The 16,189-nt window shown below is 34.6% G+C and overlaps 1 protein-coding gene across 3 annotated transcripts in view; it reads left to right on the top strand.

Moving 5' to 3' along the window:
• The window catches only part of LRRIQ3 (leucine rich repeats and IQ motif containing 3), a 173,588-nt gene extending 160,428 nt beyond the window's left edge, over positions 1–13,160 (top strand). For all 3 annotated transcript variants that reach the window (XM_077905054.1, XM_077905051.1, XM_077905053.1), the window contains 2 exons: positions 2,639–3,368; positions 12,852–13,160. In XM_077905054.1, the coding sequence (XP_077761180.1) occupies positions 2,639–3,368; positions 12,852–12,993 (872 nt within the window). In that variant the 3' untranslated portion in view covers positions 12,994–13,160. The remainder of the gene's footprint in view (positions 1–2,638; positions 3,369–12,851) is intronic.
• Positions 13,161–16,189: the final 3,029 nt, after the last annotated feature.

Here is a 16,189-nt window from a genome sequence, read left to right as displayed (position 1 = left end):
ATCCAGAGGGCCGTGGATTGAGAATGTGGTAGTGCTGGCACTGGTGACAATGGTGGTTATAGTGGTTTGGTGGGAATGACCCAGTAGTGAGGCAATGACAAAGGAGAAGTTAGGATCATTGCAGAAGTGAAAGTAAAGGCTGATGGGGCCAAAGTACATGTGAAAAATTTGACCACTGCTCAAGGAAGGGATGCTTCCTTTACTGTATCAGGGTAGAAGAAGAAAGTGCATGAACATCAGATAGGTTTATAAATTTGGTTGTAAAAAGATGAGAACACTTCCATCAGTTGGCTTCTATTTTTACAATAACTGGTGAGATTAATTATAAAGTCTTGAAACAAAATATGCATATAAAGAAGGCTTCCTGTGTATTCTGTACTTCACTATGTGGATGTTGAGGGGAGCAATAAAAGTGCTTTGCTGTATTTTCCCCACTCGTTATTAGATTATCTGACTATTTGAACTATACTATTGATGGAATTGAGGAGATAAGCTCTAGGTTTTCCATATAAAATATAATGAAAAAGTAATAATAACATGTGGTTCTTACTCATTACAAGGCATCGTTCTATTACAAACTCAACCTCTGGGAAGGGAAGAGAGGATGGAGACCAAATTGAATCCCTTAATGGCCAATGATATAATCAATCATGTCTGTGTAATGAAACCTCGATAAAAACCCATAAATTCTGGGTTCTGAGAGCTTCTGTGTTGGTGAACACGTGGAGGTTTGTGCGGAGTGATGTGCTTGGAGAGAGCATGGAAGCTTTGTGTCCTTTTCCCATACTTTGCCCTAGTCATCTCTCTGGCTGTTCATGAGTTATAGCCTTGTATAACAAACCAGTAATCTATTCAGTAATTTGTTTCTCTGAGCTCTGTGAGCCACTCTAGCAAACTGAACCCAAGTTAAGGTTCGTGGAACCTCTAATATGTAGCCAGTTTGTCAGAAGCACAGGTGATAATCTGGACTTGTGATTGGCATCTGAAGAAGGTAGGGATGGTCTTGTAGGACAGAACCTTTAACCTGTGAGATATGACCCTGTCTCCAGGTAGATAGTGTCAGATTTGAGTTGAATTGAAGAACAGTCAGCTGGTTTTGGAGCATTGCTTGGTGGTATGAAAAAAAAAATAATCCCAGTCTCCCATATGAATTGAAACTGATGACCAAACCTTTCATGACTTATTAGTTGTGTTTTCTATTCTTGATCTTTCATTCTTGACCAGCTTTCTCATGCCAAGATTCACACATAAAACCAAAGAATACAAAAGAATAACTTTTCTAGGTAGTTGCCCTAGACCACAACCTACTTACTCTAGATTTTGTCCCACTGTGTCTAGTGCCTTGCTTTGGTCCCAAACTCTTAATAGTTATTTCTGGACACTTCGGCTTTGTTTCATGGTAGATTACCTTTTATACTTGGTAGCCGTGATTTTTCTACTTTGCTTTAGACTTTGTTCCCTTTCTCATTTAACATTCCTGTGGCCTCTAGTGAAAATCATGCCTAGTTGCCTCTTTCCTACTGCCTGCCTAGACCGGTCCTACCCTTCTTCATGGTCACCTTAACTCCCATAAAATTTTCACCATCAGATTTGCATTTGACGTATAAAGATTTTAAGAGAATTTTTCTATTAAAAATATAGTTATTGTAGACTATAGTTAGTAGAGATGTAATTTTAATAGATAGAGGGAATTAATCAAACATATTTTCCTAAGACTAATAAGCATACATTTTTTAAACTGTATTTGCCACCTGATCCTAAATTTATGGCTAGATTGTTAGAAAGTAAATATATGAACAATGATGTGATTCAAGTTATTAGTCAGGTCTATATGTTATTATAATAACAAATAGACCCAGAAATATATATTGACTCAAATATAATTGCCATTTATTTCTGGCTTGTATAAGAGCCCAAGTCTGATTAATCCTGGTGAATGAGTAGTTTTTCACAAAGTAATTCAGGAAGCCAGGGTCCTTCCACATTGTGGATTCACCATCTTCTAGGGCCTTATCATCGTCTCTATCTAGTGAGTCAGAAGAATAAGGAAAATATAGAGAAGACATATTTGTTTCCTAATAGACTTGGTCCAGAAATGACACATATCACTTCTGCCCACACTTTACTGGAGAGGACTTAGTCTTATCACCACACATAGTAGCAAAAGAAGCTGAAGGATTTGTGTCTCCCATAAAAGAAAAAGAAAAAAAAAATTTGACAGCAGCTATTAATTCCTACCAGAGTTAAGACAAATAAAGTAAAATGGATTACAAAGTCCTTTGCAAATATGAGATAATAATAACCATATGTAAAAATAGTATGTGCAATTAAATACTAAGTGAAATGTTAAGATACTGCTATTGAGTCATTGCAAGTTAAATGATTATGAGAGAGAATGCAGGAAATACAGGTATTGGTGCATTTTTGTGTTAAGCAGTTTCAATAGTGATTTCCCTCTCCAAAATCACTATTAAAACACAAGTTTAAAAGGAACATCAGTTGGGAAAAATTCTTCTTAATAAAGTCAATAAGACACTCTGTCAACTTTATTAATGTAGCTATCAAAACAAGAAGGGCAGAAAATAAACTGTGCTTAGCCCTTGTGTCATGTAGTATATTTGTCTTCCATGTGATGTAGGTCAGAAGGAGTCTGAAGATGAAACTGAGGGTGAAGAATTGGATGCCAGTTTTAGGATATCAGTGTTCAAACTACCCATACTTACTTCCGATTCACTGAAGTATGCTGCATTACTGAAAGGAAAAGAGCATGATTATTTTCCTACCTGTGTCCAGCCGTTTTCTACTACTCATCAAAAACCAGCAATTAAAAAAAAAGACATGCTGTTGAAAAGTAATGTAAGAAAAGAGTTTTTTATAGCACACAGAACTGGTATAAAACTCCGAAAACTTTGTGATATTGACAAATATTACTCAGAACAAAAGAAGCTAGAAAGCCATAAAAAAAAATTAGCAGCTATCACCATGGCACGAGGTGTCCAAGAAAGAGTTAGCTCAATTATTCAAGAAAACCTAAATAAGAAAAAAAATGCGGCACAAAAACAAATTGCAAAAGATAATGAGACAATTCAGAATGGTTTACAACAACGTTGGCAGGACAGACATGATTATCTAGAAAAAGTCAGAGAGAGGAGAGCTCTGTTTCTAGCAGAAAAAAACCAAAAGGCTGAAGACCGTTTGTTAATTCAAAACATAAGTAATGAGCGCACTCTTTTGTCCAAAGGAATGATTAAAATGGACAGATTGAGGAAGAACCAGGCTGTCTTAGAACAGAAAAGTCTGATTGTTCAACAAAGAGTAGAAATGGAAAAACATCAAAAGAATTTATTGAAACAAATGAAGGAAATCAGGTAGGTACAGTTTTGATATCATAAAAACTTTTAAGTCAATTATAGGTAAATATTGCATACTAAGTATTGAGATCCAATAAACAGTACTTTGTTTATAACATTCTCTTTGAAAAATAGAAACAATTACCAAAGATGAGACAATAAAGCAACTCCATCTCATGCCACCTCCACCTTCATCCAAGAAAACCTACTTCTTAATTAGTGGCTGTTCTTATCCTAAATGTCGTCATCGTCAGCCCCTTGACCAGTGCTAGAAACCGCCATGTCTTTTACAACTCAGTCTTTCTCATCGGCCAACAGCTAATGTTTCCTTATTCGTTTTACTTCTACAAAGAGTCTCAGGCTGATCCTTTTCAATCTCACTTCTCTCATTCTAATACAGACGCTCATAATCATTCTAAGAATTCACCTTTTATCCGTCCCCTCGAGAATACCATCTCCATCCTCAAGACATCCTTTCGTCAACCCCTATCTGTTCTCCAGCCTACAAGCCTCAACTGTCTTTTAAAATTAGGTTCTGATCACATCACTTCCTACTGAAGTATATTGATGCCTTGCAGTTGTCCACAGAATAAAATCTAATCTGAGTGGCATTTCAGGCATCAAGCTTTGTTCTAGTTTGTCTAGACTCATCTCACTGAAATTTCTGCTATAGCGTGCTCCCTTTTCCACAACAGCACTCTTTGCTCCAGACAGACAAAATTATTCCTAATTCCCTACCCAGATTTGTAGTTTCTTTTTCCAGTGACCTTACTAATTCTTTCCCCTTTTTCTTCAAGTACATACTCTGAGGGACGCCTGGGTGGCTCAGTGCTTGAGCATCTGCCTTTGGCTCAGGGTGTGATCCCGGGTCCAGGATTCAAGTCCCGCATTGGGGTCCCTGTGAGGGGCCTGCTTCTCCCTCTGCCTGTGTCTCTGCCTCTTTCTCTTTCTCATGAATAAATAAATAAATAAAATATCTTAAAAAACAACAACAGTAACAACAAATATGCACTCTGAATGGGTCCTGCAAGCCCACAGTTAGTGCCATTGACATATTATTATGCAACACAAGCCTCTGTTGTTATTGTGCAAATTAGGAAGATTTCAGATTGGTGAGGGGGAAGGACAAGCACTTACTTCTCCAGGGAGGCATCGCTAGTGGCTGATGCTTGGCTGAGTGTGACTGTGTCTCTGTTTGTCCCCTATTTGCCTCTATCCTGCAGTGTATGAACTGGACAACCACTGATAAAATTCATCCTTTTATTATTTATCCTTTAGTAACCGACTGAAATGCTCTCTGTATTCTTTACCTTTCCCCAACTGCTTTTCTAGTCTGAATTAATCCTTTTCATTTGGTAGTTCTCCCATAGCACTTGATTTAAATCTCAGTTGTAGCAGTTATCCCAAGATGACCTATATCAGGTCAGCTTGTGAAGTCCTCTATAGGATAATTTGGTCTGTCTTTCCATTTCAGTATCTAGTACAGTACTTAGTTTCTGAAATCTGTTAAGTAATTATTGGGGAAAGTAGGACAAAAAGAGTGTTTGAATTAGTAATAGTTGCATGTAAGTCCAATTAAGTTATATACTAGAGCCTGCGGGGCAGGCAAATTTTATATATATATAACATATATAAATATATATATATATATCAGTACTGATATAATATCAGTATATATATTAGTGTACTTAATACATATATAAATGTACTTAATAATTTATTGAAATGATAAATGTATATTTTTTAGCTGTTTATGTAGTAAAGATATATAACCAGAATTATTAAATACACACTAAAAATATGATTAACCAAGTTTTGAAAATAGCTTCAGTAGTTATTAGAATAGGTATCCATCTTAAAACAAGTCCATATTTCATTACAGTAGATTTTTTTCTACACATTTTTTTTCTATCTTTCAGTAATTATTGGCATTTCTACTGAGGAATACTTTCAGTTCAAATCATTCGAACAGTAATTTACCTTCAGCTATTGAAAATGTCAGATGATACAGGGACATAAAGATTATTTGGCCTCAAGAAACTGAAAATCTAGGTGGGAGATAAGTCATCAGGCAATAAGGCCACCAGAGTTACATAATAATACAAACATAATGCAAGAACTATCAAGGGACAAAATTAAAATATCCACTTAAATGGTGGGTAATGAATAGATGAGAGCAATCTAGGACACCTTCAAAGAGAAGGCATAATTAAACATCAAAGTGTTAATTCATTTCAATTCTCCTCAACATCCCCATACAAAAATTAATAACATATTCTTGATCCTCTAAGAACTCACAGTCCAGTGGCAAATATAAGCATATATTTGAATTATCACAAAAAACAGAAATAGGAAAATTATAGTTGTCATTTTGAATTTGGAAAAACAGAGGGCTGACGGTAAATCATTATTGGCAGAATGGGTGAGCAAAACTGGAGAGTTCAGAATAGGTAACATAGGAGAGGAAGGGGGTCATTACTATTGCTTTACTCATAGTGGAGATTTATAAAGAATAGTTGAAAGTACAATTGCTTAAGAAACACTAAGTAGGCTTAGAAAGGAACTATAAATCTCAGTAGACAGTCACATGGCAAAGACCATTAGGAATCTTACTAAAAAAATAAAACATTCTTTAAACATGCATCTTACCACAGAAATTTCATTTCAAGAAACATCTAAGAACACTAATCCTCAGAATACACTTGGGACCAAGCTATCTCAAACAAATGCAACATTTTTAAAAATTGTTTCATGATGATTTTTAAATCTTAGACTAAAAGTGCAAAGGCTCTGAAAATTAGTATTGACTTAAAATATATTAAACTATATTTAATTTAAACTCTATTAGTTGTCAAAGGATTTTTTAATGGAGAGTATAATTGACATATAACATTATATTAGTTTCGGGTATACAACATAATGTTTTAATAGTGTATAGATAACAAAATGATTACAGTAAGTCTGGTTAACATTTGTCACCAAGCATAATTACAATTGTTTTCCTTGTGATGAGAATTTTTGCTCTTTCAGCAAATTTTAATATGCAGTACAATGCTATTAACTCTAGTAACCATGCTATATATTACATCATATGACTTTCTTATTCTGTAACTGGAACTTTGTACCTTTTGACCTTCCTAACCCATTTTATTTACTCCTTACCCCCTACTTCAGGCAAACACCAACCTGTTCTCTGTATCGGTGAGCTTGGTTTGTTTAGATATAGCGGCCTCAAGGTCCATCCATGTTGTTGCAAATAGTGAGATTTCCTTCTCTTTATGTCTAAATAATATGCCATTGTATATAAACTACAACTTCTTTACAAAGAATATGTTTTAGAACATTAAACCATAACTCATACAAACATAAATGAACACATCAAAGGGTTTATTTAATTCATTAAGGAACCAGTAAGATGTTGCAACCGGTTCAAATGACAATTCTAAGAGCATGTACATATAAAGACAATCAGGAATGCCAGAATAAATGTAGTCATTATCCACCAATAATAATCAGTTACAATTCCATTGGACAAAATTTACTTACAGTCTTGTAGACAAGAATCATTTGTATTGCTCATAGTTTTCTTCAACTTCTGGAGTTGTAGAATAGATCAAAGAGATTAAAAGACACAGATAACTCTGAAGGGTGCACTAGGCAAGATTCCCAGTAATTGCTTCTTACTCTTTCAAAGTCTTTCACACAAAGTTTTCTGATATTATATTGAAGCTTATCAGTCACAGCTTTATCCTGATGACATTTTGACCATCTAAACAATGTAAATACATGTGTTCAAGGCTTGTGCAGAAATACTTAGAGGTCCATATTGCTGCCTTTTTCATCTACATTTAAAAAAAGTATTGGTTTTTTTTTAAGATTTTATTTATTTATTCATGAGAGACACAGAGAGAGAGGCAGAGACACAGGCAGAAGGAGAAGCAGGCTCCATGCAGGGAGCCTGATGTGGGACTCGATCCCGGATCCTGGGATCATGCCCTGAGCCAAAGGCAGACGCTCAACCGCTGAGCCACCCAGGCATCCCTAAAAAAATTATTGTTGAAGTATAGTTTACATATAATATTTTATTAGTTTCAGGTATACAACATAATGATTTGACAGTTCTGTACATCACCAGTGCTCACCACCTTAAGTGTAGTTACTATTTGTCACGATACAACACTATTACAATAGTATTAACGATACTCCTGATGCTGTACTTTTCATCTCTGTATTGCCAGAGGGGAACTGGGTAAGGTGAGAGGTGAAATAGGTGAAAGGGATTAAAAAATACAATTTTGAGTTACAAAATAAATAAATCATTTACATTTTTAAAAGCTATAATGAAAAAATAGCTTTGATTAGAAGAGAGTATAAAATAATAAAAAGAAAGCATTTACCTTTTCCTAGTTAACAAGCAATTTTTAAACTAGTAATGAGGCTCTTTATATAATATCTTTCTAGGTATGAAAAATATTTTATATTTTTCTCCTCCAAAATTGAAAAACATTTTCCTTAATGTATACTCTGTGTGTATATGTGGGTGTGTGATTTTTGGAAATAATTTTTCTATAATTTAATAAAAATATATTTTGAAAAAGAGAAGGAAAGCTAGTCTAATATATCAAAATACAAATCTAGTGCAAATCAATGTTAGAGAAATTCCATCAGCTTAGTTTTATCACAGCAAATTGAATGTCTGGCCATCATTAATTTGTAGAGGATACAGAGTCAAATGAGCTTCCTAATGTATCTTAACCGAATTATCTTCTCTTGCAAGCTGCTGCAAAGATATTATCCATATCCTTGAAAACACACAGGAATAAAGCAATGTTCTGGCTATGTAGGTAATATGTCCTAAAAGGCATTACTGAGTTTTATTATAAATGATCTCAAATAAAGATTTTGTATCAACATGCAGAAAAGAGCTGTGAGTCAAAAAAGTAAAGTCTGTCTAGAGACCTCAGCAGTTTTTCAGTTCTTTCTCTCCCTGTTGATTCTTCATTAATGTATCAAACACTTGACCTAAAAGCATTCTGCTGAATCTCAATAGCTGGTGAAATCGTTAATGAGAATGTAGTTCCTGATCCTAATGTGGAATGAGGAAGAGTAATAAAAGAAAGGGGAACCATAAAGCTCTAGTTTAGGAAGTAGATAAACCACCCACAAGGGTATTAACGATTGAATAAAAAAGAGACTTTGAAGTGAAAAAAAAAATTATATATCAGGTAAAAACCAGTCATGAATTTTCCAAAATGTATCTTGTTTATACTCTGAAAAAGTGATGGAACTTCTCAGGGCAGAGGGCAGGGTGTCCATTTTGCAGTAGAGTGAGTATCAATTAGCCTGGATGATCCGGTACATAAAGTACATTATCTAATTACCTCACTTTCTACTTGCCGGTAGTTTGGTCATCAGTTTACCTCCTAGACTACTCTCTTCATTCACTGTGGTGTTTATATTCTGATTTATAAAGCTTTTCTCCATCCAACTTCAGCTGTAATCACAGTGAACCTCCAAATTCGTAAGAACAGCCGTTCCGACTGCCTAGTATTTTTGGATCTCCACAACCTTTAAACTCATTCTCATAGACATGTAAAAGCCTCCTCGTCACTTGGAACTGCCCTACCTCTTAAGTCTTAAATCCTTGTATACTTACTTATGGATAAAATCTTCTATCTTTTCAATTATTTTCTTCTTTTATTTTCCCCACATGAATTATTCAACTGTATTGTGATACTCAGCCCTCAAATAAACTTCCTTACAGGCTTCTTTTCATTTCTAGTGTGTTCTCTCACCTTGGAATAACCCAGCTATCTTTATGTCTTGCACTCAAGTTAAAATGGCTAAAAGAGATTACTAATTTGTAATTTTATGATTGTGCGGCCTTCAATTTTAGCTGCTTCCTTAGTTGCTTACTCTTTTTCCTCCTACCCACAAAAGTACATACGTGGTAACAGAACTCTGCACATGTAATTAAGGGTACTACTTCATTCATCTTAAAATAGATAAATTATCCTGGATTATCAGATGGGCCCAATGCATCACAGGAGCCTGTATATGCAGCTACAGAAAAAGTCAGAGAGATTCAGAGTAGGAGGAGGATTTGATATGACGTTGTTGACTTGAGGATGGAGGGGGCTATGTGGAAAGAGTGAGAATGAGATGAATTCTGACAACAACCAACAATCTGGGAAAGAGGACCTTGTGTCCCAGGTGAGAATCACAGCCCTGGGGCCATTGGGTGGCACAGTGCATTGAGTGACCAATTCTTGGTTTTGGGTCAGGTCATGATTTCTAGGTCCCGAGATTGAACCCCGAATTAGGCTCCCAGCTCACTGAGGAGCCCACTAAAGTTTCTTTCTGCTCCTCCCTCTGCATTCTCTCTCTTTCTCTCTAAAGTGAGTAAATAAATACTTAAAAAAATAGATAAAAAAGGAACCACAGCCTTGGCTGACACCTTGATTTCATCCTTGTGAGAACCAAAGAGGTAACCCAGCTGATCCGTAATGTGACTAGACTCTTGATCCATGAAAACTATGAGATAATAAAGTGGTTGTTGTTGTAAGCCAATTTACGGTAATGTGTTACACAGTAAAAGGAAAACACAAACTCTAACTTTGTTCTTCTTTCCCCAGGATTGCTTTGGTTAGCGTAGGACCTTTGCATTGCCATAGAATTCAAATGTTAATAAATTCAAAATACCTAAATTTAATACATTTAAAATAAATCAATCTAAATTTAATCTATATGTTTAAAACAAATTTAAATGTTAATTTCTACCAAAAATACTCTTGGCACATTATTTGGAATTACATTGACTATATAGGTGAGTTTGAGAAGAATTGAAATCTTGTTGATATTGTCCCCCAGTCCATGAAATGGTAGAGCTTTCTATATTTAAATCTTCTTTAATTTTTCAGCAATATTTTATTATTTTCATTCATAAGCCTTGTATAGCTTTTGTTAAACTTACATCTTTGTTTTTGTTTTTTTATTGCTATTGTAAATAGAATTTTTTCTTAATTTTGTTTTCCAATTGTTTGATCCTAGTCTATATAATAGATAATTGTTTCTCACTCCCCAAACTTTTTAATAGTTTGGTTTCTTGTTATGTGGTTTTTGTTTTTGTTTTATATTTTGTCCACAGTTTATAATTGTTATCTATAGGACTATTTTCATACATTTCTTAGGAATGTATAGACTTAATTAATACTATTAGTTAGTACTTAGACTTAATTAATATTATTAATTACATGTGCAAAGTCCCTTTTGCCATGATTTCTGTTTTGCTACATGTCCAGACATGGCTACTCTCCAGAGATTCAGACTCAAAATAGTTATAGCTAATTTTCATGGAGTGACCATTAAACGCCCAGCATTCCTCTAAGGATTTTAAATATATGAGCTCATTAGTCCTCACTAAACCCTATGAGTTAGATTGTCCCTTTTTAAAGATGAAGAAAATAATTTAGACAGAGTTTAAATAACTTGTCCCAAATCACAAGTTGATCGTCCCAACCAGTAAGTCGCAGATCTGCATCTCATCCCTAGGCAGAATGGCTTTACTACCTTTTCTCTTAACCATAAGCCATTGCTTCTCTTTAGTCAACTCCCTGGGCATTACCACATGGACAGCCAGGCTCCTTAAAAACAATATTACTTAAAAAGATTTACAGTATTTCCCTTCATCTGGATGCTCTTCCTCTATTTTCTATCCTGATGAATACCACTATTATTCATCCAATAAGCAGAATTATTAAATGTCAGGCATTATTCTAAGGATTTTAAATGTATTAACTCATTTAATCTTTTACTAAACCCCAGGAGTTGGATTATCTCCCTATTAAAAATGAAGAAAATGATGTAAAAAGAGCTGAAATAACTTGTCCAAAATCACATAGTTAATAAATTGCAGACTTCTAAGATTTTGGCCTTTCTTCTGTTCCTCAAGTCCAGATTTCTGAGTATATGTGAATATAAATCAGGGGTTCTGTGCTCTGCTGTCAGTCTGTTTCTCCAGGGTTATCTGTTCTACTGTCCCAGAAATTAGGGTGTTGTCACTTTTCAGAGCATGCCAAGCCATGCTGTCATCTTTGCCTTTTGCCTTTATTTTAGCTGTTCATGCGATTTAAACAAACATACATAAACAAAATGTTCTTCCCCTCCACTTTCTGCCTGAAAAATATGTATCTTTCAAGACTAAGTGCAAGGATTATTTCAAATCTGAAACCTTTCTTGTCTTTCCTTACCCTCTTCTTCAGGTGTTATTTACTAACTTTTTTTTATTATGCCCTTCTCATGTTGTTAGATAGTGTTTTCATTATGGCACTATAATATTTTATTTATATATTCATTATTTTTCTTTACTTTCTATAAGCCTCTCATAGTTATGCCATAATTATCTTCATGGTTCCAGCATCTAGGGCATTTTAATACATACCTGTTAAATGAATGCAGATGAATAATGATTGAAGTCTTATAAGGCCCATGACGTTTTCTAGATTTGACAGGGTAACCTGGTTCACCTTTCTCTAATTTAAAGTTCATTTAGTGTGTGGGGGGTCCATAACACAATACCACAGATTGGGTGGTTTAAACAACATAAATTTATTTTCTTCTGATTTTGGAGGCTAGAAGTCCAAGATCAAGGTAAGTCAGATTTGGCTTCTCAGGTTTGGGGTTTTCCCTTGCTGCCTTCTCACTCTGTCCTCACACGGCCTTTATTCTGTGCGTTCATATCCTTAGTATCTCTTCATCTTCTTATAAGGACACCACTAACAACGGATTAGGGCCCATCTGTACAATATCATTGAAGCTTAATTACCTCTGAAAGACCCTATCTCCAAATATAGTAACATTCTAAGATACTGGAGTTTAGGACTTCAACATGAACTTGGGGGTTGGAGGTAGGCACACAGTTCAATCCATAACAGAATCCTAGAAGAAACTTGAATTTTGTGAGACTTAAGTTCTGCAAATCTTTTTTTTTTTTTTTTTAAGATTTTATTTATTTAAAAGAAAGGGAGAGAGAAAACAAGCTGGAGGAGGAACAGACGGAGAGAGAGAAGCAGGCTCCCTGCTGAACAGGGAGACCCAGTGCAGGGCTGGATTCTAGGCCCTCTGGGATCATGAGCTGAGTCAATGGCAGGCATCTAACCAACTGAGCCACCCAAGTGTCCCCCAAAATTCTGAAACATTTTAGCATAGCCTAGCTTTGAGGCCTCTTTGGGACTCTCAAGCAGGGTTTATGAGAATTCTGTTACAGCCAATAGAAATCTTAGAAGTATTAGCCCAATTGGAATATCATTGAAAACATTATGGACATTATTGATATAATAAAATTTTTGCCATAGGTGGAATTCTAATTTTTTCTCAATTGTATGTCTGTTTTAAAAGCATCTATTTAACTAATGGTAATTGTTAAAACTATCTGAGTAATTGTTCCACTTTTAGTCATTTTAAAAGTATCTCACCCTATTACTTTCCTTTTTTTCTTTTTAGGGCTCAAGAAACATATAAAAAACACTGTGAAGAAAAATTTGTTACTGACATGATCACCTTTCAAAAAGCTTGTGAACAATTTCAAGATGCTAAAACAAAAGTTGCAATTATGAAAAAGAATTTAGTCTTTCAAGTTCCCTGAAGAGTGACAAAATGAACCAATGCCACGTTATATCCGTGGTCATTTTGAATTATGGCTAATACGCTTAGTTAAAGGACTTTGAAATAATACTATGAAAGAAGAAATACTCCATGTAACTGGATGGATTTGTATATAAAGCTTCTGAAATGTAGAGAATAATTAAAGTGTTTCTTTTGTTGTTCATAACGTAAATCAAGTTAACTTGGCACCCCCAAAGGTTCCTTATATATCCAGATGTCCAAAGAACAATTAAAACTTATTTCATTTATTGCAGGAAATAATGCAAAGGCATTATTTATATTGTTTAATATCCCAAGGATGGCAATCCTAAAGCAATTTTCAGTTTCTCTGGCAATCTTAGTGTAGTAATATCTGCCCCAGCTGCTGACTTTTATTAAGACACTGTGTACTTTGATTAGTTTCATTGCCTACTTTCATGTATTTAATTATATTTCTGTTTATTTTGTTAAAACAATTTCTGAATTTCTTATTTCAAAATAAGAGTTTTAACATTATATCAGTGATTCATATTCTTATAAGAATTCAGAAAATGTGAAATATAAAAGAGAAATTAAATATTCCTTTTGACTTCCTTGGAGATTGTTAGATTTTCATATATTTACTATTGATGTATTTGCCTTTTGCATACATTTGAGGGAAGAGAGGAGAGACAGAAAGAAGACACACAATTGTATAATTGTTATTATAAAGTATACAGAAATAGTATATATATTGATTTTTTCTCTTTAATACATATTCATAGTTTAAAATTAGGAAAATAGAGATAAAAAAGATATAAAATTCCTTTGTAAAGTGTAAGTTTATTTTCAGTAGTCTTTTCATTTATCTAGAGAAATAAATGCCTATGATTATGACATGCTCACTTGATACAGTGTAACTAATGCCATTCAAAATCTTTAATACTCATAAGTTATATATGGGCTAGTTTTTAAGTGTTTTTAAAATTCTATGATTATTAGTCTGTGGCAAATTTTCAAAAAGTAAGTATTTTACAATAGCAATTATTCAGTTGTGCTTCTATGCTGGATCGCTAAAAGAATGCTTATAGCGTTTTCCTAATTTTGGTAAAATAATAGCTGTCTATTTAATTCCATGGCATCAGCTCTGATAGCTGAGTGAGTCATATTGGTATTTCTAATTATTCTTCAAAAAGAGCAAAGGGAGATACTGTGAGGTGCTAAAAAGCATGACATATAAAGGTTCCTATAACAAGTTAGATAATCTCTATGCTACTTCATTTTTCCATTCTGTATTTGGAAATAATATATATTTTTGGAGGATTTAATGAGAAGAATAATACATGTCATATAGTATTATTATGAGACTTAACCGAGAAAACAGCACTAAGGCAGATATTATATCACACACAATGCTTTTTTGTTTATAACTTTCTTTTTCTATTTAAGTTCTGTCCCACATTGATCTAATGACCTTACTACCACTTACTGTCTCTTTAGACTGAATATGTCTCCTGTATTTCCAAATGTGTGCTAGACCTTGAAGTCCTAAAATATTTTAAAAATCATATGTTAAAATGGAATTCACGGTTTTGTTCACTATTTCCTCCCTCCTCAATCTTGTTTCTCCTATTTCCAAACTCTCATAGATTTATAACCATCTAAATGTTTTTCCATATTAAAAGTTTAGAAGATATTTTTTATTTCTTCCTTTTACCCCACGACATCTTATTAAATATGAAGCCCTATGAATTCTATATGTTGAAGGTCTCTGTGTCAGAAACTGGTTGGCTCTTCACCAAACCTATTTCCTCTTTCTCCAGGACACAATGAGTCTATATTTTCCAGCCTCCCTTACACAGTTGATTGGGGCATAGGACTAAATTTTGACCAATGAAATCTGAGTAAAAGTGATTACCAACTCTTCAGATACGTTCCAGGCACTATCCTCTAAGATTTTTCTCTTCTTTTGCCACCTTGAAAAAGATATGCTGAAAATGGCTGAGCCACAAGATGAAAAAGCATGGGTTCCTGAATCACTGTTTCTACTGTGATTAAGAATACCTGCTTTGTTCTGTACTTGATCCAAAGGAAAATTCATTTATGTCAAGGGCATTGTAACCCAATCAACTATATCAGGTCAGCAATTAGTAGTGATTTAACCAACAGGGAACTTGGTACCCAAAGTAAAAAAAAAAAATTACAAAATTCCATTACAAAATTCCAACATAAGAACTGTTGGCTTTCCTGGATAGTGAGGAAAGTAACATTGAGAATGAAAATATGGAAATTCAGGTCTACTGCTAGTTTATCCCAGGGGTTGGCAAACTTTCACTAAGTAACAGTTAGTAAAATGTTAGGTTTTGTGTTGCAACTACTCACTCAGTACTGCTGTCACACAAGAGAGCCATAGATAAGATATAAACAAACTGTGACTGTGTTGCAATAAAACTATTTGCAAAAACAGGAGGCTGGCCAGATTTGACCCATGGACCATAGTTTACCAATCCCTGGTATAAGTAATTGAGCTTGCAATGTTTTAGACCTTATACATGCAAGGATACTAGGTCTTCTCTTGTAATAACATACATATCTTTTTAAAAAAAAAATTATTCATGGGAGACACACAGAGAGAGAGAGAGAGAGAGGCAGAGACATAGGCAGAGGGAGAAGCAGGCTCCCTTGCGGGGAGCCCAATGTAGAACTGCATCCCTGGACTCAGGGATCATGCCAAGAGCCAAAGGCAGAAGCTCAACCACTGAGCCACCCAGGCGTCCCTAACATTATACAGATCTTAAGCACAGCACATTTCTGAAATAAAAAACTAATTATAATCTCCTTATGCCACTTCCTTAAAGCCACTCTAAGGTGTCGTTGCAGATTAAATTTGTTTACACACGCTAATAATACATATTTCTAAATAAATCACCATTAAAATCAATATAAAAATACCAGGACAGAATTTGCTTAATAAAGAAAGTGCTATACTGAAGCCAAAGTTAATAGGAAGAAATAAGAGCAGGTTACTAAAAGGGGGCGATGGGACACAAGGGTATTAGAGCCAAAGAGATGACATCTTTTGAGCCCTTTATTTGAATAGTGACATACTGATTGAAGAAAAGCTTTCTTTTCATTTCTTCCTAGTTTCCTTGGGAGAAGCAATGACCACTATAGGCTTGAAGCAGTATCTAGGGATTGCAGCAGCAGCAGCAGCATCT

This window comes from Canis aureus, chromosome 8 (assembly GCF_053574225.1).
Source record: "Canis aureus isolate CA01 chromosome 8, VMU_Caureus_v.1.0, whole genome shotgun sequence".
NCBI classification, from domain to species: domain Eukaryota; kingdom Metazoa; phylum Chordata; class Mammalia; order Carnivora; family Canidae; genus Canis; species Canis aureus.
This window is presented reverse-complemented; position numbering and strand designations above follow the sequence as displayed.